Below are 19,469 nucleotides of genomic sequence, written 5' to 3'. Positions count from 1 at the left end.
TAATGCAAGCTAGGCAGAAGGGGTGAGGCCTAGGTGTACTGACGATTTCTATTCTACCAAGGAGGTGGAGGAGGAGAAGGAAGAATATTAAACAATAACCCATTCCAGAAAGCAAACAAATAAATAACCAAATCAGTTCACCAGATAACACCTAACCTACTACTTATTCTCCATTACCTACGCGACAGTCAGTGTTTCAAACAAACACATCGGTACAAAAAAAGAAAATAAATGAAAACAGCCATCCCGCAAACATCTATAAATGATTGTTCACCCCAGACACAGAGCTCTGCTTTACACACTTCAACATAAAGAACTGAGGACGAACCTTACCTTGGGAAGTGGTCGTCCCAACTGTGAATAGAGTTTAGTCCAAAGCGGCAGAATAGAAGACATGAGTCCAAAAGCTTTGGGCGGAAAGACCACACACCCCTAATTCACCTTTCCCTTACAACGACAGATCGTTCCATGTGCTGGAGCTGTGGAAACACCTCACAGCTGTAATGTTTCCCAATAGCAGACGGCCCAGCTCCTCAGAACACCAACACACACATTTGGACAACGCAGACTACAGGTAAGCTCTGGGCAGAAAACACTGCCCTAAAACACACACATTTCCTGCTACGGCTGGACTGACAGGTATTTGCATAGAGGTTTAGTCATATTGATCGTAGTCTAGTTCCTCAATGCTCTAAGGTGCTGGGGAGAGAGCAGAGGGGAGGGGAGCAGAAGGAGGAGGAGCTTTCAGGAAATGATGCTTTTGTTGGTAAGTGACTAGAGTTACTGGCAGTCAAGCTCATTTTACTGTACATGGTGTAACTCAACCGCATTTGTAGTGTAAACAGTGCTGCGTGCTGGGTCCTCTTTAGCGGCTCTTGAGCCGCTGCTTACGGCTGTGTTTAATGGTGTGGGATCAGTATTTAATGATTATTATATTTAGAGGTTGGTTGGTAGACTTATTTTCAGACGCTGACTTTTGTCTGCCTGACAGATTAGGCTCCATTTCAAGGCTACTGCTGCTGCTGCTTGAAGTGGAAATGATGTGGACTTCTAATGATTGAGTTTTGCTGAGCTGAGATGTCAAACTAATTAAAGAGCTAATGGAATGGGCAGTCACTGATCAGTGTTGTGCTACAGTAGATGGAGAGGTCATTCAAAGCACCTGTTCCACACTGACAGTCCATGTAGCTATATGGTTCAGAAATACTGAGAAGAGTTTTGATATCTCATCCGACACAGACAACGAGCGAGTCTATCTAATATATAAGTCACCATAACTTACACCACAGGCCTATCTGTGATACAAACTGAAAAATGACAGGATCTATATGCTATCAAAAAAATAATTATACGATAAAGAGATTACAATGAATTACACTGATATGATGGAAGGCCCTTCAACAGCTGATGTCTTCTCCACATCTGAACTCATCCCGAGTTCTGCACAGATGCACTACGGACACCGACACAATCCATCATAACTGACATCTCTGCTTATTGAAAACAAGGCTGTGATCGGCAAAACACCTGGGGGAAAGGCTATAGATAAATTAGAATGATAAGACAGAGATGAAAGAAATCGGCTAGTACTAAAAAGATAGTGCCTTCAGAAAGTATTCACACCGCTTTACTTTTTCCACATTTTGTTCTGTTACAGCCTAAATTTAAAATGGATTCAATTGAGATTTTGCATAACCAGCTTACACACAATACCCAATAATGTCAAAGAGGAATTTTGCTTTTAGAAATTTAGACAAATTAATAAAACATTTAAAGTTGAAATGTCTTGAGTCAATAATTATTCAACCCCTTTGTTATGGCAAGCCTAAATAAGTTCAGGAGTACAAATGTGCTTAACAAATCACATAAGTTACATGGACTCATTCTGTGTTCAATAGTAATGGTAAACATGATTTTTGAACAACCACCCCATCTCTGTACCCCCCACACACACAGATAATTGTAAGGTCCCTCAACAGAGTAGCACATTTTAAACACAGATTCAACCACAAAGACCAGGGAATTTTTTCAAAGCCTCGCAAAAAAGGGCACCGATTGATAGATGTGTAAAACTGTTTAAAGCAGATGCTGAATACCTATTTGATTGTGGTAGTTATTCATTAGGCTTCGGATGGTGTATAAATACACCCAGTTACTACGAAGATACAGGCGTCCTTCCAAACTAAGTTAACGGAGAAGACGGAAAATGCTTCTGGATTTCACTAAGAGGCTGATGGTGATTTTATAAAACAGTTCATGTTTGTGATATGAGAGAACTGAGAATGGATCATCAACATTGTAGTTACTCCACAATACTAACCTAAATAACAGAGTGAAAAGGAGGAAGCTTGTACAGAATAAAAATATTCAAAAACATACGTCCTGTTTGTAACAAGGCACCTGGTTCAGTCTGCTTGTCAACAGACACTGGGAGACGAATTCACCTTTCAGTAGGACAATAACCTAAAAACACAAGGCCAAATATACACTGGCGTTGCTTACCAAGACGACATTGAATGTTCCTGAGTGGCCTAGTTACAGTTTTGACTTAAAATCAGCTTGAAAATCTATGGCCTGAAAATGGTGGTCTAGCAATACTCAACAACCAACTAGACAGAGCTTGAAGAATAATACTTTAAAAAAAAGGCAAATATTATACAATCCAAGTTTGCGAAACTCTTAGAGACTTACTCCAAAAGACTTACAGCTGTAATTGCTGCCAAACGTGTTTCTTGAATACTTATCTAATCAATATATTGGTGTTTTATTTTTCATTAATTTGTAATAAATGTTAGAATTGTTCTATCACTTTGACAGAGTATTTAGAGCAGATCATTGACCAAACACAAAATGTGGAAAAAAGTCAAGGCGTGTGAATACTTTCTGAAGGCACTGTAGCTCCTGATTTCCTTTAAGAAATGATGAATGTGAAACAATCACATATTTCACAATAACATCCTCCTTCCTGGCAGAGGGATGGTGCAGGGCCACTGCCCTCTGCAAACAGGAACAGAGATGGGGCACCGTGTTGCCCCCCTCCACTGGGCTAGTCTGGTCCAAAATGGAGACCGACAGACTAAGTGGTGCCTCTGGGTAGTGTCATGGGGGAGATTGTGGGAATCCTCATGCCTGTAACGGTCACTGAGCTATTGGGACATCGGCAAGGATGAGTCACTGATAGGCTGCCTCTTTCAAGCCGGCAGTGTCATCTCTCCCCTAAGTGTCAAACTCAGGACAATAGAGTAACTGTGGCGGCAGGGGCTGCTGCTGCTGTTGTTGGAGAAAAAAAAGCAATATCTATTGCTGAGACAGAACCAAAGAGTGTTAAACATTAAAAAGCAACATGAAAAGCACAAAATGTTGCTTTCCCACAAATTGCGAGGCTAGCTGTATGCCCCCAATTGGAGGACTACCTGTAGCAATCAATTTGTTACAATAACTTCCTGGTATAGAAGTAATAATAAAAATGTATTAAACTTGTATAGCTCTTTTCATCACAGAAAATGATCTCAAGGTGCATAAAAAGCAAAACAAAGATTTCAATTGAGATGGTAGAGATAGAGATTTTATGTCTCCATTTGGCTTCTGATAAAAGGCTGGAAGTTGAGGCAGTTTGGATTGGAAAGACAGTGTAGCTTCAGTGGAGCAGGTATCGATGGTACAGCCAGAGAAAAACAAAGACAGTCTGATAAACAAGCCCGGAGCGCTTCATTAGTGCACCACATCTCCTTCTCCGACGGTCAGTTCCTCCACATGACCCGCTCCTCCGTAGATAGTGGTTCTCCATTGCCAAACATGTAGCACCTACCTGGGGGATGCCACAGCTGCTGAAAAGCGCATGAAAATCCACCACATCTTGGCAGTGATTAAGAACAGTCCCTGAGCCTCTTTGCCATCTCTAGACACAGCATGCTGTACTTGTAATTCATCCCAACAGATGAAACAAAGCCGGGGCTGCATTATTTGAATCCAAAACAGCCAGCTACCTAGCGATAAGCCAAAAATATACTTTTCATCCCAATTATGCAACTCAGCGTAAAGACCTCAAGATGTAAGTGATCAACCCCCCGGAGCAGTCAGACACCCACACATTTTTTAAAAGCAACAAAAAATATAAAATATACAATATTTACAGAGCTCTCAGCGTAGGTAACCTCACAGTGCCATGGCAACCACTGAACTCAGTTGGCCATCCAAAAGGCAATTTGTGACGTGAATTAGAGAAGAAAGAAAACTGTCTTCGCAAAACAAGCACAGTACAAAACCTGCATTTCAGAACTTATGGACTTAACTATTACACTAACAGTGCCATTTCTGTAGGGCTTTCTACTGCAACAAAAAACAAGCAGAGACAATAAAACAAGCCATTTAGCTTGATTCAGTTAGAATAAACACAGGACATGGGGGAAGCTTTCACTTGGTACAGAACCTGAGGGTGTTAAGTCAATGGACATTATCCAGACACTTTCTTTTGCAATTCAGGGCTTCAGAAGAATTGAACATGGCCTTTAAAGCCTTTCGTTTTCTATCTCCTTGGAGAAGATGGCGGAGTATGGTATGGTTGCTGTCTTGCAAGCACCGACCCGACTTTAGCAATGTTTTGGCATTTGTCTTTTTTCCCCCTTCTTTCTATGGTATTTCTCATGTGTTTCTTATCTATATTATTATTGTATTATTGCATTGTTGGGAAAGAGCACACAAGTAAGTATTACACTGTACTGTTTTACACCTGCTGTATCCTGTAAAAGAAACTTTAACAGGAGGGGGTGGGGAGGCAGAACGGCTCTGTTCATACATACAGATTAGTGATCTAACAAAGACAGCCTGACACTTCATGGGACAATCAGGAAGTAGGAAAGAGTATGTGCACCGTGTGTGTGTGTGTGTGTGTGTGTGTGTGTGTGTGTGTGTGTGTGTGTGTGTCTGTGTGTGTGTGTGTATGTGTATGTATCAGAGTGTCCTCAGCATTGAATATGTGTGCGGTGGATATACTCCTCACTCCAACTGTGGCTTACTGGTGAGAGTGGTTAGAAAAAGTGCTCTCCTATGATTCTTCTTCCCGTAAGCAGGGCAGCATTTCTCTTATTTTCCCTGAATCATGTTACACAGCACAGCGAATCAGATGATCTGTGTGGAGAGATCAGACAGCGCTCGTGACCCAGATCCTCAGTGTGTGCATGCTGCATGCACATTGCCCTGCAAGCTTTCTGTGGCAAATTTTCTAAATGTGTGACAACATGCTAGCATAATGCCACAGAAACGACTCTCTCTAGCAAAAATGCTAGCCATGGGTTTAGAGTGCATTCGGAAAGTATTCAGACCCCTTGACCTTTCCACGTTACAGCCTTATTCTAAAATATGAATTTTTGCAAATGATTTAACAATAAAAAAATATGAATATGAATATTACTTAAGTATTCAGACCCTTTACTCAGTACCTTGTTGAAGCACCTTTGGCAGCGATTACAGCCTCGACTCTTGAGTATGATGCTACAATCTTGGCACACCTATATTTGGGGAGTTTCTCCCATTCTTCTCTGCAGATCCTCTCAAGCTCTGTCAGGTTGGATGGAGAGCATTGCTGCGCAGCTATTTTCAGGCCTCTCCAGAGGTGTTCGATTGGGTTCAAGTCCAAGCTCTGTCTGGGCCACTCAAGGACATTCAGAGACTAGTCCCGAAGTCACTCCTGCGTTGTCTTGGAGTGACCATGCTTCACCGTAGGGATGGCTCCAGGTTTCCTCCAGACTTGACGCTTGGCATTCAGACCAAAGAGTTCAATCTTGGTTTCATCAGACCAGAGAATCTTGTTTCTCATGGTCTGAGAGTCCTTTAGGTGTCTTTTGGCAAAATCCAAACGGGCTGTCATGTGCCTTTTACTGAGGAGTGGCTTCCTTCTGGCCACTCTACCATAAAGGCCTGATTGGTGGAGTGCTGCAGAGGTGGTTGTCCTTCTGGAAGGTTCTCCCATCTCCACAGAGGAACTCTGTTTTGGGGACCTTCAATGCAGCAGACATTTTTTTTGACCTTTTTCCGGATCTGTGCCATGACACAATCCTTTCTCGGAAATCTACAGCCAATTCCTTCGACATAATGCCTTGTTTTTTCTCTGACATGCACTGTCAACTGTGGGACGTTATATAGGCAGGTGTGTGCCTTTCCAAATCATGTCCAATCAATTGAATTTACCACAGTTGGACTCCAATCAAGTTGTAGAAACATCTCAAGGATGATCGGGGTCGGCATGTAGCCTTAGTGGTTAGAGCGTTAACCGAAAGTTTGCTGGATCGAATACCCGAGCTGACGAGGTAAAAATCTGTCGCTCTGCCCCTGAACAAGGCAGTTAACCCACTGTTTCCCGGTAGGCCATCATTGTAAATAAGAATTTGTTCTTAACTGACTTGTCTTGTTAAATAAAAGGTTAAATAAAACATTTAAATTAAAATAAATGTAAAAACTTTTTTTAATCAATGGAAACAGGAGCTCAATTTCAAGTCCCATAGCAAAGGGTCTGAATACTTATGTCAATAAGATATTTTTTTTTACATTATAAATAGATTTGCAAGCATTTTTTAAAACCTATTCTTGCTTTGTCATTATGGGGTACTGTGTGTAGATTGAGAAGTAAAACTTTAAAAAAATAAAAAATAAATAAGGTAACAAAATGTGGAAAAAGAGAAGGGGTCTGAATATTTTCCAAATGCACTGTACATGCATTCTGATTTGAGGTGAACACGCATGTGAGCGAGCATGAATACACAGAGAGAGAGCGAGAGAACGAGAGAGAGAGACAGAGAGAGCCACAAACTCCACCGCTCCATGCACATCCCCACCCACTGAGTGCAGCACCGTTTGACCGGTCTGAAATGTGAAAAGGTCAAGCCTTTCCACAACAAGCTCATTCTACTGAGCCTGGGTGCACCTCCCATCCTGAGCACACGGAGGCCCAAAGGCACTTCACACACCGCACACAAGCATACACACTCCCATTTCATCTGCCTTGACAAAGCCAATCAGTTTCTGCCTGAGTAAGAGAAGGGGACTCCTCAGACATTTAAATCTGGCAGCACTCAGGGCAGCAGATGTTAGGAGAACTATAACTACACTCAAGAGAACAATGGACATGTGGATAGATAGATATAGTAGTGTAGCTTTCATGTAGATAGATAGAAGTATAGCCATCATGTGGATGGATAGTAGTATAGCCTTCATGTGGATAGATAGATAGTAGTATAGCCTTCATGTGGATAGATAGATAGTAGTATAGCCTTCATGTGGATAGATAGTAGTATAGCCTTCATGTGGATAGATAGTAGTAGTATAGCCTTCATGTGGATAGATAGTAGTATAGCCTTCATGTGGATAGATAGTAGTATAGCCTTCATGTGTATAGATAGATAGTAGTATAGCCTTCAGGTGGATAGATAGATAGTAGTATAGCCTTCATGTGGATAGATAGATAGTAGTAGTATAGCCTTCATGTGGATAGATAGATAGTAGTAGTATAGCCTTATGTGGATAGATAGTAGTAGTATAGCCTTCATGTGGAGAGATAGATAGTAGTATAGCCTTCATGTGGATAGATAGATAGATAGTAGTAGTATAGCCTTTATGTGGATAGATAGATAGTAGTATAGCCTTCATGTGGAGAGATAGTAGTAGTAGTAGTAGTAGTATATCCTTCATGTGGATAGATAGATAGTAGTATAGCCTTCATGTGGAGAGAGAGATAGTAGTATAGCCTTCATGTGGATAGATAGATAGTAGTAGTATAGACTTCATGTGGATAGATAGATAGTAGTAGTATAGCCTTCATGTGGATAGATAGATAGTAGATAGATGTGGATAGATAGATAGTAGTAGTATAGACTTCATGTGGATAGATAGTAGTAGTATAGACTTCATGTGGATAGATAGATAGTAGTATAGCCTTCATGTGGATAGATAGATAGTAGTATAGCCTTCATGTGGATAGATAGTAGTATAGCCTTCATGTGGATAGATAGATAGAAGTATAGCCTTCATGTGGAGAGAGAGATAGTAGTATAGCCTTCATGTGGATAGATAGATAGTAGTAGTATAGACTTCATGTGGATAGATAGATAGTAGTATAGCCTTCATGTGGATAGATAGATAGTAGATAGTAGTATAGCCTTCATGTGGATAGATAGATAGTAGTAGTATAGACTTCATGTGGATAGATAGATAGTAGTAGTATAGACTTCATGTGGATAGATATATAGTAGTATAGCCTTCATGTGGATAGATAGATAGTAGTATAGCCTTCATGTGGATAGATAGATAGTAGTAGTATAGACTTCATGTGGATAGATAGATAGTAGTAGTATAGACTTCATGTGGATAGATAGGTAGTAGTATAGCCTTCATGTGGATAGATAGATATATAGATAGATAGTAGTATAGCCTTCATGTGGATAGATAGATAGTAGTAGTATAGACTTCATGTGGATAGATAGATAGTAGTAGTATAGCCTTCATGTGGATAGATAGTAGTAGTATAGCCTTCATGTGGATAGATAGATAGTAGTATAGCCTTCATGTGGATAGATAGATAGTAGTATAGCCTTCATGAGGATAGATAGATAGTACTATAGCCTTCATGTGGATAGATATATAGTAGTAGTAGTATAGACTTCATGTGGATAGATAGTAGTAGTATAGCCTTCATATGAAGAGATAGTAGAAGTAGTATAGACTTCGTGTGGATAGGTAGAAGTAGTATAGCCTTCATGTGGAGCTGGTGTATAGCCTTTATGTGGAGAGATAGTAGTATAGCCTTCATGTGGATAGATAGTAGTAGTATAGCCTTCATGTGGATGGATAATAGTAGTATAGCCTTCATGTGGATAGATAGTAGTAGTATAGCCTTCATGTGGAGAGATAGTAGTATAGCCTTCATGTGGATAGATAGTAGTAGTATAGCCTTCATGTGGATAGATAGATAGTAGTATAGCCTTCATGTGGATAGATAGTAGTAGTATAGCCTTCATGTGGATAGATAGATAGTAGTATAGCCTTCATGTGGATAGATAGATAGTAGTAAAGCCTTCATGTGGATAGATAGATAGTAGTAAAGCCTTCATGTGGATAGATAGATAGTAGTAGTATAGACTTCATGTGGATAGATAGATAGTAGTATAGCCTTCATGAGGATAGATAGATAGATAGTAGTAAAGCCTTCATGTGGATAGATAGATAGTAGTAGTATAGACTTCATGTGGATAGATAGTAGTATAGCCTTCATGTGGATAGATAGTAGTATAGACTTCATGTGGATAGATAGATAGTAGTATAGCCTTCATGTGGATAGATAGATAGTAGTAAAGCCTTCATGTGGATAGATAGATAGTAGTAGTATAGACTTCATGTGGATAGATAGATAGTAGTATAGCCTTCACGTGGATAGATAGATAGTAGTATAGCCTTCACGTGGATAGATAGATAGTAGTATAGGCTTCATGTGGATAGATAGATAGTATTAGTATAACCTTCATGTGGATAGATAGTAGTAAAGCCTTCATGTGGATAGATAGATAGTAGTAGTATAGACTTCATGTGGATAGATAGTAGTATAGCCTTTATATGAAGAGATAGAAGTAGTATAGACTTCATGTGGATAGGTAGAAGTAGTATAGCCTTCATGTGGAGACTGTAGTATAGCCTTCATGTGGAGAGATAGTAGTATAGCCTTCGTGTGGAGAGATAGTACTAGTATAGCCTTCGTGTGGAGAGATAGTACTAGTATAGGCTTCGTGTGGAGAGATAGTACTAGTATAGCCTTCGTGTGGAGAGATAGTACTAGTATAGCCTTCGTGTGGAGAGATAGTACTAGTATAGCCTTCGTGTGGAGAGATAGTACTAGTATAGCCTTCGTGTGGAGAGATAGTACTAGTATAGCCTTCGTGTGGAGAGATAGTACTAGTATAGCCTTCGTGTGGAGAGATAGTAGTACAGCCTTCGTGTGGAGAGATAGTAGTACAGCCTTCGTGTGGAGAGATAGTAGTACAGCCTTCGTGTGGAGAGATAGTAGTACAGCCTTCGTGTGGAGAGATAGTAGTACAGCCTTCGTGTGGAGAGATAGTAGTACAGCCTTCGTGTGGAGAGATAGTAGTATAGCCTTCGTGTGGAGAGATAGTAGTATAGCCTTCGTGTGGAGAGATAGTAGTATAGCCTTCATGTGGAGAGATAGTAGTATAGCCTTCATGTGGAGAGATAGTAGTATAGCCTTCATGTGGAGAGATAGTAGTATAGCCTTCATGTGGAGAGATAGTAGTATAGCCTTCATGTGGAGAGAAAGATAGTGGTATAGCCCTCATGTGGAGAGATGAACTCAGCAAAAAAAGAAACGTCCTCACTGTCAAATGTGTTTATTTTCAGCAAACTTAAAATGTGTAAATATTTGTTTGAACATAAGATTCAACAGACATAAACTGAACAAGTTCCACAGACATGTGACGAACAGAAATTGAATAATGTGTCCCTGAACAAAGGGGTGGGGGAGGGGGTTAAAATCAAAAGTAACAGTCAGTATCTGGTGTGGCCACCACCTGCATTAAGTACTGCAGATTTGCCAGTTCTTGCTGTGAGATGTTACCCCACTCAAGGCACCTGCAAGTTCACAGACATTTCTGGGGGAGAATGGCCCTAGCTCTCACCCTCCGACCCAACAGGTCCCAGACGTGCTCAATGGGATTGAGATCCGGGCTCTTTGCTGGCCATGGCAGGACACTAGCATTCCTGTCTTGCAGGAAATCACGCACAGAACGAGCAGTATCGCTGGTGGAATTGTCATGCTGGAGGGTCATGTCAGGATGAGCCTGCAGGAAGGGTACCACATGAGGGAGGAGGATGTCTTCCCTATAACGCACAGCAATGAGATTGCCTGCAATGACAACAAGCTCAGTCTGATGATGCTGTGACACACCGCCCCAGACCGTGACGAACCCTCCACCTCCAAATCGATACAGCTCCAGAGTACAGGCCTCTGTGTAACGCTCATTCCTTTGACAATAAACGCGAATCCGACCATCACCCCTGGTGAGTCAAAACCACAACTCGTCAGTGAAGAGCACTTTTTGCCAGTCCTGTCTGGTCCAGCGACGGTGGGTTTGTGCCCATAGGCGACGTTGTTGCCAGTGATGTCTGGTGAGTACCTGCCTTACAACAGAACTACAAGCCCTCAGTCCAGCCTCTCTCAGCCTATTGCAGACAGTCTGAGTACTGATGGAGGGATTGTGCATTCCTGGTGTAAATCAGGCAGTTGTTGTTGCCATCCTGTTCCCGTCCCGTAGGGGTGATGTTTGGATATACCGATTCTGTGCAGGTGTTGTTACACGTGGTCTGCCACTGCGAGGACGATCAGCTGTCTAGTTTCCCTGTAGCGCTGTCTTTGGCATCTCACAGTACGGACATTGCAATTTATTGCCCTGGCCACATCTGCAGTCCTCATGCCTCCTTGCAGCATGACCAAGGCACATTCACGCAGATGAGCAGGGCCCCTGGGCATCTTTCTTTTGGTGTTTTTCAGAGTCAGTAAAGGCCTCTTTAGTGTCCTAAGTTTTCATAACTGTGCCCTTTAATTGCCTACCGTCTGTAAGCTGTTAGTGTCTTAATCGTGCCACAGGTGAATGTTCATTAATTGTTTATGGTTCACTGACCAAGCATGGGAAACAGTGTTTAAACCCTTTATAACGAAGATCTGTGAAGTAATTAGGATTTTTAAGAATTATCTTTGAAAGACAAGGTCCTGAAAAAGGGACATTTCTTTTTTTGCTGAGTTTAGATAGTAGTATAGCCTTCATGTGGAGATATGGATAGTACTAGTATAGCCTTCATGTGGATAGATAGATAGTACTAGTATAGCCTTCATGTGGATAGATAGATAGTAGAATAGCCTTCATGTGGATAGATAGTAGTAGTAGTAGTAGTATAGCCTTCATGTGGAGAGATAGTAGTAGTAGAATAGCCTTCATGTGGAGAGATAGTAGTAGTAGAATAGACTTCATGTGGAGAGATCGTAGTAGTAGAATAGACTTAATGTGGAGAGATAGATAGCACTAGTATAGCCTTCATGTGGAGAGATAGATAGTAGTATAGCCTTCATGTTGATAGATAGATAGTAGTATAGCCTTCATGTGGATAGATAGATAGCAGAATAGCCTTCATGTGGATAGATAGTAGTAGTAGAATAGACTTCATGTGGAGAGATCGTAGTAGTAGAATAGACTTCATGTGGAGAGATCGTAGTAGTAGAATAGACTTAATGTGGAGATATAGATAGCACTAGTATAGCCTTCATGTGGAGAGATAGTAGTAGTAGTAGTATAGCCTTCATGTGGATAGATAGATAGTAGTAGTAGTATAGCCTTCATGTGGAGAGATAGTAGTAGTTGTATAGCCTTCATGTGGATAGATAGCAGTATGAACCTTCATGTGGATAGATGGATAGTAGTATAGCCTTCATGTGGATAGATAGCAGTATAACCTTCATGTGGATAGATAGCAGTATAACCTTCATGTGGATAGACAGATAGTAGTATAGGCTTCATGTGGATAGATAGATAGTAGTATAGGCTTCATGTGGATAGATAGTAGTATAGCCTTCATGTGGATAGATAGATAGTAGTAGTATAGACTTCATGTGGATAGATAGATAGTAGTAGTATAGACTTCATGTGGATAGATAGATAGTAGTAGTATAGACTTCATGTGGATAGATAGATAGTAGTAGTATAGCCTTCATGTGGATAGATAGATAGTAGTATAGCCTTCATGTGGATAGATGGATAGTACTAGTACAGTGAGGGAAAAAAGTATTTGATCCTCTGTTGATTTTGTACATTTGCCCACTGACAAAGAAATGATCAGTCTATAATTTTAATGGTAGGTTTATTTCAACAGTGAGAGACAGAATAACAACAAAAAAATCCAGAAAAACGCATGTCAAAAATGTTATAAAATGATTTGCATTTTAATGAGGGAAATAAGTATTTGACCCCCTCTCAATCAGAAAGATTTCTGGCTCCCAGGTGTCTTTTATACAGGTAACGAGCTGAGATTAGGAGCACACTCTTAAAGGGAGTGCTCCTAACCGCAGCTTGCTACCTGTAAAAAAGACACCTGTCCACAGAAGCAATCAATCAATCAGATTCCAAACTCTCCACCATGGCCAAGACCAAAGAGCTCTCCAAGGCTATCTATCTATCCACATGAAGCTCTCCAAGGCTGGAATGGGCTACAAGACCATCGCCAAGCAGCTTGGTGAGAAAGTGACAACAGTTGATGCGATTATTCGCAAATGGAAGAAACACAAAAGAACTGTCAATCTCCCTCGGCCTGGGGCTCCATGCAAGATCTCACCTCGTGGAGTTGCAATGATCATGAGAACGGTGAGGAATCAGCCCAGAACTACACGGGAGGATCTTGTCAATGATCTCAAGGCAACTGGGACCATAGTCACCAAGAAAACAATTGGTAACACACTATGCCGTGAAGGACTGAAATCCTGCAGCGCCCGCAAGGTCCCCCTGCTCAAGAAAGCACATATACATGCCCGTCTGAAGTTTGCCAATGAACATCTGAATGAGTGAAAGGACAACTGGGTGAAAGTGTTATGGTCAGATGAGACCAAAATGGAGCTCTTTGGCATCAACTCAACTTGCCGTGTTTGGAGGAGGAGGAATGCTGCCTATGACCCCAAGAACACCATCCCCACCGTCAAACATGGAGGTGGAAACATTGTGCTTTGGGGGTGTTTTTCTGCAAAGGGGACAGGACAACTTCACCGCATCAAAGGGACGATGGACGGGGCCATGTACCGTCAAATCTTGGGTGAGAACCTCCTTCCCTCAGCCAGGGCATTGAAAATGGGTCGTGGATGGGTATTCCAGCATTACAATGACCCAAAACACACGGCCAAGGCAACAAAGGAGTGGCTCAAGAAGAAGCACATTAAGGTCCTGGAGTGGCCTAGCCAGTCTCCAGACCTTAATCCCATAGAAAATCTGTGGAGGGAGCTGAAGGTTCGAGTTGCCAAACGTCAGCCTCGAAACCTTAATGACTTGGAGAAGATCTGCAAAGAGGAGTGGGACAAAATCCCTCCTGAGATGTGTGCAAACCTGGAAGCCAACTACAAGAAACGTCTGACCTCTGTGATTGCCACCAAGTACTAAGTCATGTTTTGCAGAGGGGTCAAATAGTTATTTCCCTCATTAAAATGCAAATCAATTTATAACATTTTTGACATGCGTTTTTCTGTATTTTTTTGTTGTTATTCTGTCTCTCACTGTTCAAATAAACCTACCATTAAAAATACAGACTGATCATTTCTTTGTCAGTGGGAAAACGTACAAAATCAGCAGGGGATCAAATACTTTTTTTCCCTCACTGTAGTGTGGATAGATAGATAGATAGTACTAGTATAGCCTTCATGAGGATAGATAGATAGTAGTAGTATAGACTTCATGTGGATAGATAGATAGTACTAGTATAGCCTTCATGAGGATAGATAGTAGTATAGTCTTCATGTGGACGATGAAAGGAAAAGTACTTCCCCAAACTGTTGGCACAAAGTAGGAAGCACAGAATCGTCTAGAATGTCATTGTATGCTGTGGCGTTAAGATTTCCCTTACCTGGAATTAAGGAGCCTAGACCGAACAATGTATAACAGCCACAGACCACTATTCCTCCTCTACCAAACTTTACCATTTTGACACTATGTGCTTCGGAGGTGCCGTTCTGTGAGCTTGTGTTGCCTACCACTTCACAGTGTGGTAGTGTTGTTGCTCCTAGACGTTTCCAATTCACAATAACGTCACTTAAAGTTGACACGGGCAGCTCGAGCAGGGCATAAATTTGACATACCGACCTGTTGGAAAGGTGGCATCCTGGCACGTTGAAATTCACTGAGCTCTTCAGTGAGGCCATTCTACTGCCAATGTTTGTCTATGGAGACAGCATGGCTGTGTGCTCGATTTTATACACCGGTCAGCAACGGGTGTGGCTGAAATAGCCGAGTCCACTAATTTGAAGGGGTGTCCACATACTTTTGTATATACACTACCGTTCAAAGGTTTGGGGTCAAAGAAAAGCACATTTTTTGTCCATTAAAATAACATCAAATTGATCAGAAATACAGTGTAGGCATTGTTAATGTTGTAAACTACTATTGTAGCTGGAAACGGCTGATTCTTTATGGAATATCTACAAAGGCGTACAGAGGCCCATTATCAGCAACCATCACTGCTGTGTTCCAATGGCACGTTGTGTTAGTTAATCCAAGTTTAGAATTTTAATAGGTTAATTGATCATCAGAAAACACTTTTGAAATTATGTTAGCACCGCTGAAAACTGTTCTGATTAAAGAAGCAATAAAACCGGCCTTCTTTAGACTAATTGAGTATCTGGCATTTGTGGGTTCGATTACAGGCTCAAAATGAAACGAATAACTTTCTGTAACTCGTCAGTCTATTCTTGTTCTGAGAAATGAAGGTTATTTAATGCGAGAAATTGCCAAGAAACTGAAGATTTTGTACAATGCTGTGTACTACTCCCTTCACAGAACAGCGCAAACTGGCCCTAACCAGAATAGAAAGAGGAGTGAGAGGCCCCGGTGCACAACTGAGCAAGAGGATAAGTACATTAGAGTGTTTGAGAAACAGACGCCTCACAAGTCCTCAACTGGCAGCTTCATTAAATAGTACCCGCAAAACACAAGTCTCAACGTCAACAGTGAAGAGGCGACTCTGGGATGCTGGCCTTCTAGGCAGAGTTCCTCTGTCCAGTGTCTGTGTTCTTTTGCCCATCTTAATCTTTTCTTATTATTGGCCAGTCTGAGATATGGCTTTTTCTTTGCAACTCTGCCTAGAAGGCCAGCATCCCGGAGTCACCTCTTCACTGATGACGTTGAGACTGGTGTTTTGCGGTTACTATTTAATGAAACTGCCACAAATTCTTCAGAGTTCAAGTAACAGACACATCAACATTAACTGTTCAGAGGAGACAGCATGAATCAGGCCTTCATGGTTGAATTGCTGCAAATAAACCACTACTAAAAGGACACCAATAAGAAGAGGAGACTTGCTTGGGTCAAAAAACACGAGCAATGGACATTAGACCGGTGGAAATCTGTAATTTGGTCTGATGGGTCCAAATTTGTGATTTTTGGTTCCAACCGCCGTGTCTTTGTGAGACGCAGTGTGGTTCCCACCGTGATGCATGGAGGGGGAGGTGTGATGGTGCTTTGCTGGTGACACTGTCTGTGATTTATTTAGAATTCAAGCCACACTTCACCAGCATGGCTACCACAGCATACGATACGCCATCTCTTCGGGTTTGTGCTTATTGGGACTATCATTTGTTTTTCAAGAGGATAATGACCCAACAAACCTCCAATCTCTGTTTTTCAGTCTTTCGGTCCCAGCTTTGATGCACCTGTACTGACCTCACCTTCTGGAGGATAGCGGGTTGAACAGGCCGTGGCTCGGGTGGATGATATCCTTGATGATCTTTTTGGCTGTCGGGTGCTGTAGGTGTCCTGGAGGGCAGTCAGTCTGCCCCTGGTGATACGTTGGGCAGACCTCACCATCCTCTGGAGAGCCCTGCGGTTTCTAGCAGGGGAGAAGCATGGTGGTCGGGGGATGTTTTTCCGCAGCAAAGATGAACGGAGCAAAGTACAGAGAGATCTGTGATGAAAACCTGTTCCAGAGCGCTCAGGACCTCAGACTGGGGCGAACGTTCACCTTCCAACAGGCTAATGACCCTAAGCACACAGCCAAGACAAAGCAGGAGTGGCTTTGGGACAAGTCTCAATGTCCCAGAGCCAGAGCCCGGACTTGAACCCGATCAAACATCTCTGTAGAGACCTGAAAATAGCAACGCTCCCCATCCAACCTGATAGAGCTTGAGAAGATTTGCAGAGAAGAATGGAAGAAACTCTCCAAATACAGGTGCGCCAAGCTTGTAGCGTCATACACAAGAAGACTTGAGGCTGCAATTGCTGCCAAAGGTGCTTCAACAAAGTACTGAGTAAAGGGTCTGAATGCTTATGTAAAAGTGATTTCAGTTAATTTTTAATAAATTAGAAAAAATGTCTGAAACCCCATAATGACAAACCAAACAGGTTATTGTGTGATGAGGAAAAAAAATACAATTGTATAAATTTTAGAATAAGGTTGTAACCTAACCAAATGTGGAAAAAGTCAAGGGGTCTGAATACTTTCTGAAAGAACTGTATATTAATTGTGGGTTGAGTTGGAGACAGTAATTCAGACAACTAGAAAGGCCAGTCTAAATATCACACTGCTTGTCAAGAAGAAAAAAAGCTACATGAAAAACTAGGAAAATCCCCTATGAAATACCACACTGAACGCATAACATAGTTCCTATATGACAAAGACAAGCTGCTATCTTTGTTCTCCTAAAATCCCCATCTGAATATCATGCTGTAATCAGAATAAAATCACAAAACACCTACACTCATTCAAGTGTCTACAAAGCAAAACTGACATTTCAGAGGTATGTTTGTGTCATATGACACCGGTGGGGGTGTGTGTGGAGCTCTGTACAGTGTGTGCAGCACCCATTTTAGTCTACACCACACAGCTGGGCAGTGCCAGGGAGCTGTAGGGCATTCACTCCTCCCAGGCATCTGTGCGTACTTGGCAGGTGCCACACTTGGGTAAGAGGCTCTTCATAAAGTAAATAAGCATACCCCAAACCACTGAACACTCATTACTCACCAGCCACCTGATACAGGACAGGCCGGATGTGAGAGGCATACTGACTGGCTCTTCATTAACACATCACTGCTCTCCTTTACCCACAGCTACTGGAGCCCAATGTGTTAATATCCTAACACACAACCTCCATACAAACAAGCCCAGATGAGAAGTCAATGGTCTGTGTTGTTAAGGCTAATCTCAGTCAGTGGAGGCCAGGGGAGGGATTCATTTTCCATATGAAGAGAAGTGGAATTGCCTGGGTTGACACAAAGTGTGTATAAGTGGGCAATATAAATCAAGAAAATAAATATAGCCCATAGGATGCTAAATATAAACAGAGGGGTGAAATTCCCTGTCCCAAAAGCCCCCGGGTGATCGGTGGTGCATAAACTCAACAAGCAAATATGAGGAAGAAAGCAAGAGATAAAATTCCTCCATGCAAAAACTCTCCCCGAAAAACCCCACTTTCAAGTGTTCCTCAAAAGGTGCAATGAGAGCAGCCATTTTCCTCAGAGTGACAGAGTGAATAGAACCTGATGGCAACAACTAAAGCCCTGCTAAATGACAGTGGCTTATTAATAACAAGCCTTCACAGGAAAAGGAGCAGGTAGCGTAGACAGTGTCAGACAACGTTTTAATCAGTTTCTGCAGCCAGGAATAACCAACCATCCTGAAGACAGGATCAGAGACAGAGAGCGAGACAGAGGGGGACAGAGGGAGCATGTTATAGGGAAATCTTACCTGAGGGAAGTCTCCGTTCCTGGGGAGGTTGAGGAAATCGTCATGGAACCCTGAATGGCTGAACATGTCCATGTGCATATCGGGCATAGGGGCATTCAAGTGGTATTGCCTGAAAAAGGTCAGAGGTAAGGCAGCTTAATGAGATGTACTGAGAGATCGAGAGCAGAGCGCTGTGGATAGCAGGTTTCACAAGGGAACTCCCTAGTCATCATTAGGTGGGCAGAAGTTGAATCAGAAGGCGTTTGGAATTTATTTAAACAAAGGAAACTAGAAGATTTTGGCATGGCATGGTTGGAAAAACAACCGTCTCATACTAGCCCAACAAAGACATATCTAAGAGCAAGAATAGTGAGAGGATAAAAGGAATAAATAAAGTCAACATGCACACAAAGTGTAATACATCAACCCGTACAAACTGTGGAGTCATAACACAAGCTATTCAACCAAATGAGTCATTATCCTAAAGGAGTTCTCTTTTTTACAACCAAATCTCTATTTGTGATGTAAATGGCATGTTATAGAAGGGTCCAGACACCTTAACAGAAGTGCTTTGCTATTTGGCAGGCAGTCACACAAGTAAATTAGTTTACAATGAAAAAGCAAAGTACTTTTTGCAAAAAGGATGCATGGCAATCATATTCATAATGTTTATCATAGTAAGAATGTAGCCAGCTACAATTCCTAAGTTTTCGCTAGAAGTTAATCTTGTATTTTACTGGAGAAAATAGGCTACCCCGAAAAGTACCAGATTAAAGTAGCTATACATCAGTCAGAGCACAGTCTCCTGATGAATTCTGATCCGAGTGGAGAAGTGCAACTGAAATTACAATAAGATGCACTTTAGATCTGGGTTTACAAAACGCAAAGATATTTCTCGGGCATTTTTTTCTTCTTTGTGGAAAAACTGAATTCTGCGTTAACCCCTAAGTTTAACTATAGTGTTCGCTTTCTGCCGTATTTGAGAAATTTGTACAACTGCCACTGCTATT

The 19,469-nt window shown here is 41.7% G+C and overlaps 1 protein-coding gene across 6 annotated transcripts in view; it reads right to left on the bottom strand.

Moving 5' to 3' along the window:
* Positions 1-19,469, bottom strand: part of LOC106573581 (protein strawberry notch homolog 2) — a 113,186-nt gene that overhangs the window by 42,857 nt on the left and 50,860 nt on the right. For 4 of the 6 annotated variants that reach the window (XM_014148740.2, XM_014148741.2, XM_045697234.1 and 1 more), the window contains one exon: positions 18,481-18,589. In XM_014148740.2, coding sequence (XP_014004215.1) covers positions 18,481-18,589 — 109 coding nt within the window. Of the gene's footprint in view, positions 1-333; positions 804-18,480; positions 18,590-19,469 lie in introns of those variants that run through there. The other 2 variants (XM_045697235.1, XM_014148742.2) reach the window with 2 other exon arrangements.

This window comes from Salmo salar, chromosome ssa16, assembly GCF_905237065.1.
Source record: "Salmo salar chromosome ssa16, Ssal_v3.1, whole genome shotgun sequence".
NCBI lineage: Eukaryota > Metazoa > Chordata > Actinopteri > Salmoniformes > Salmonidae > Salmo > Salmo salar.
This window is presented reverse-complemented; position numbering and strand designations above follow the sequence as displayed.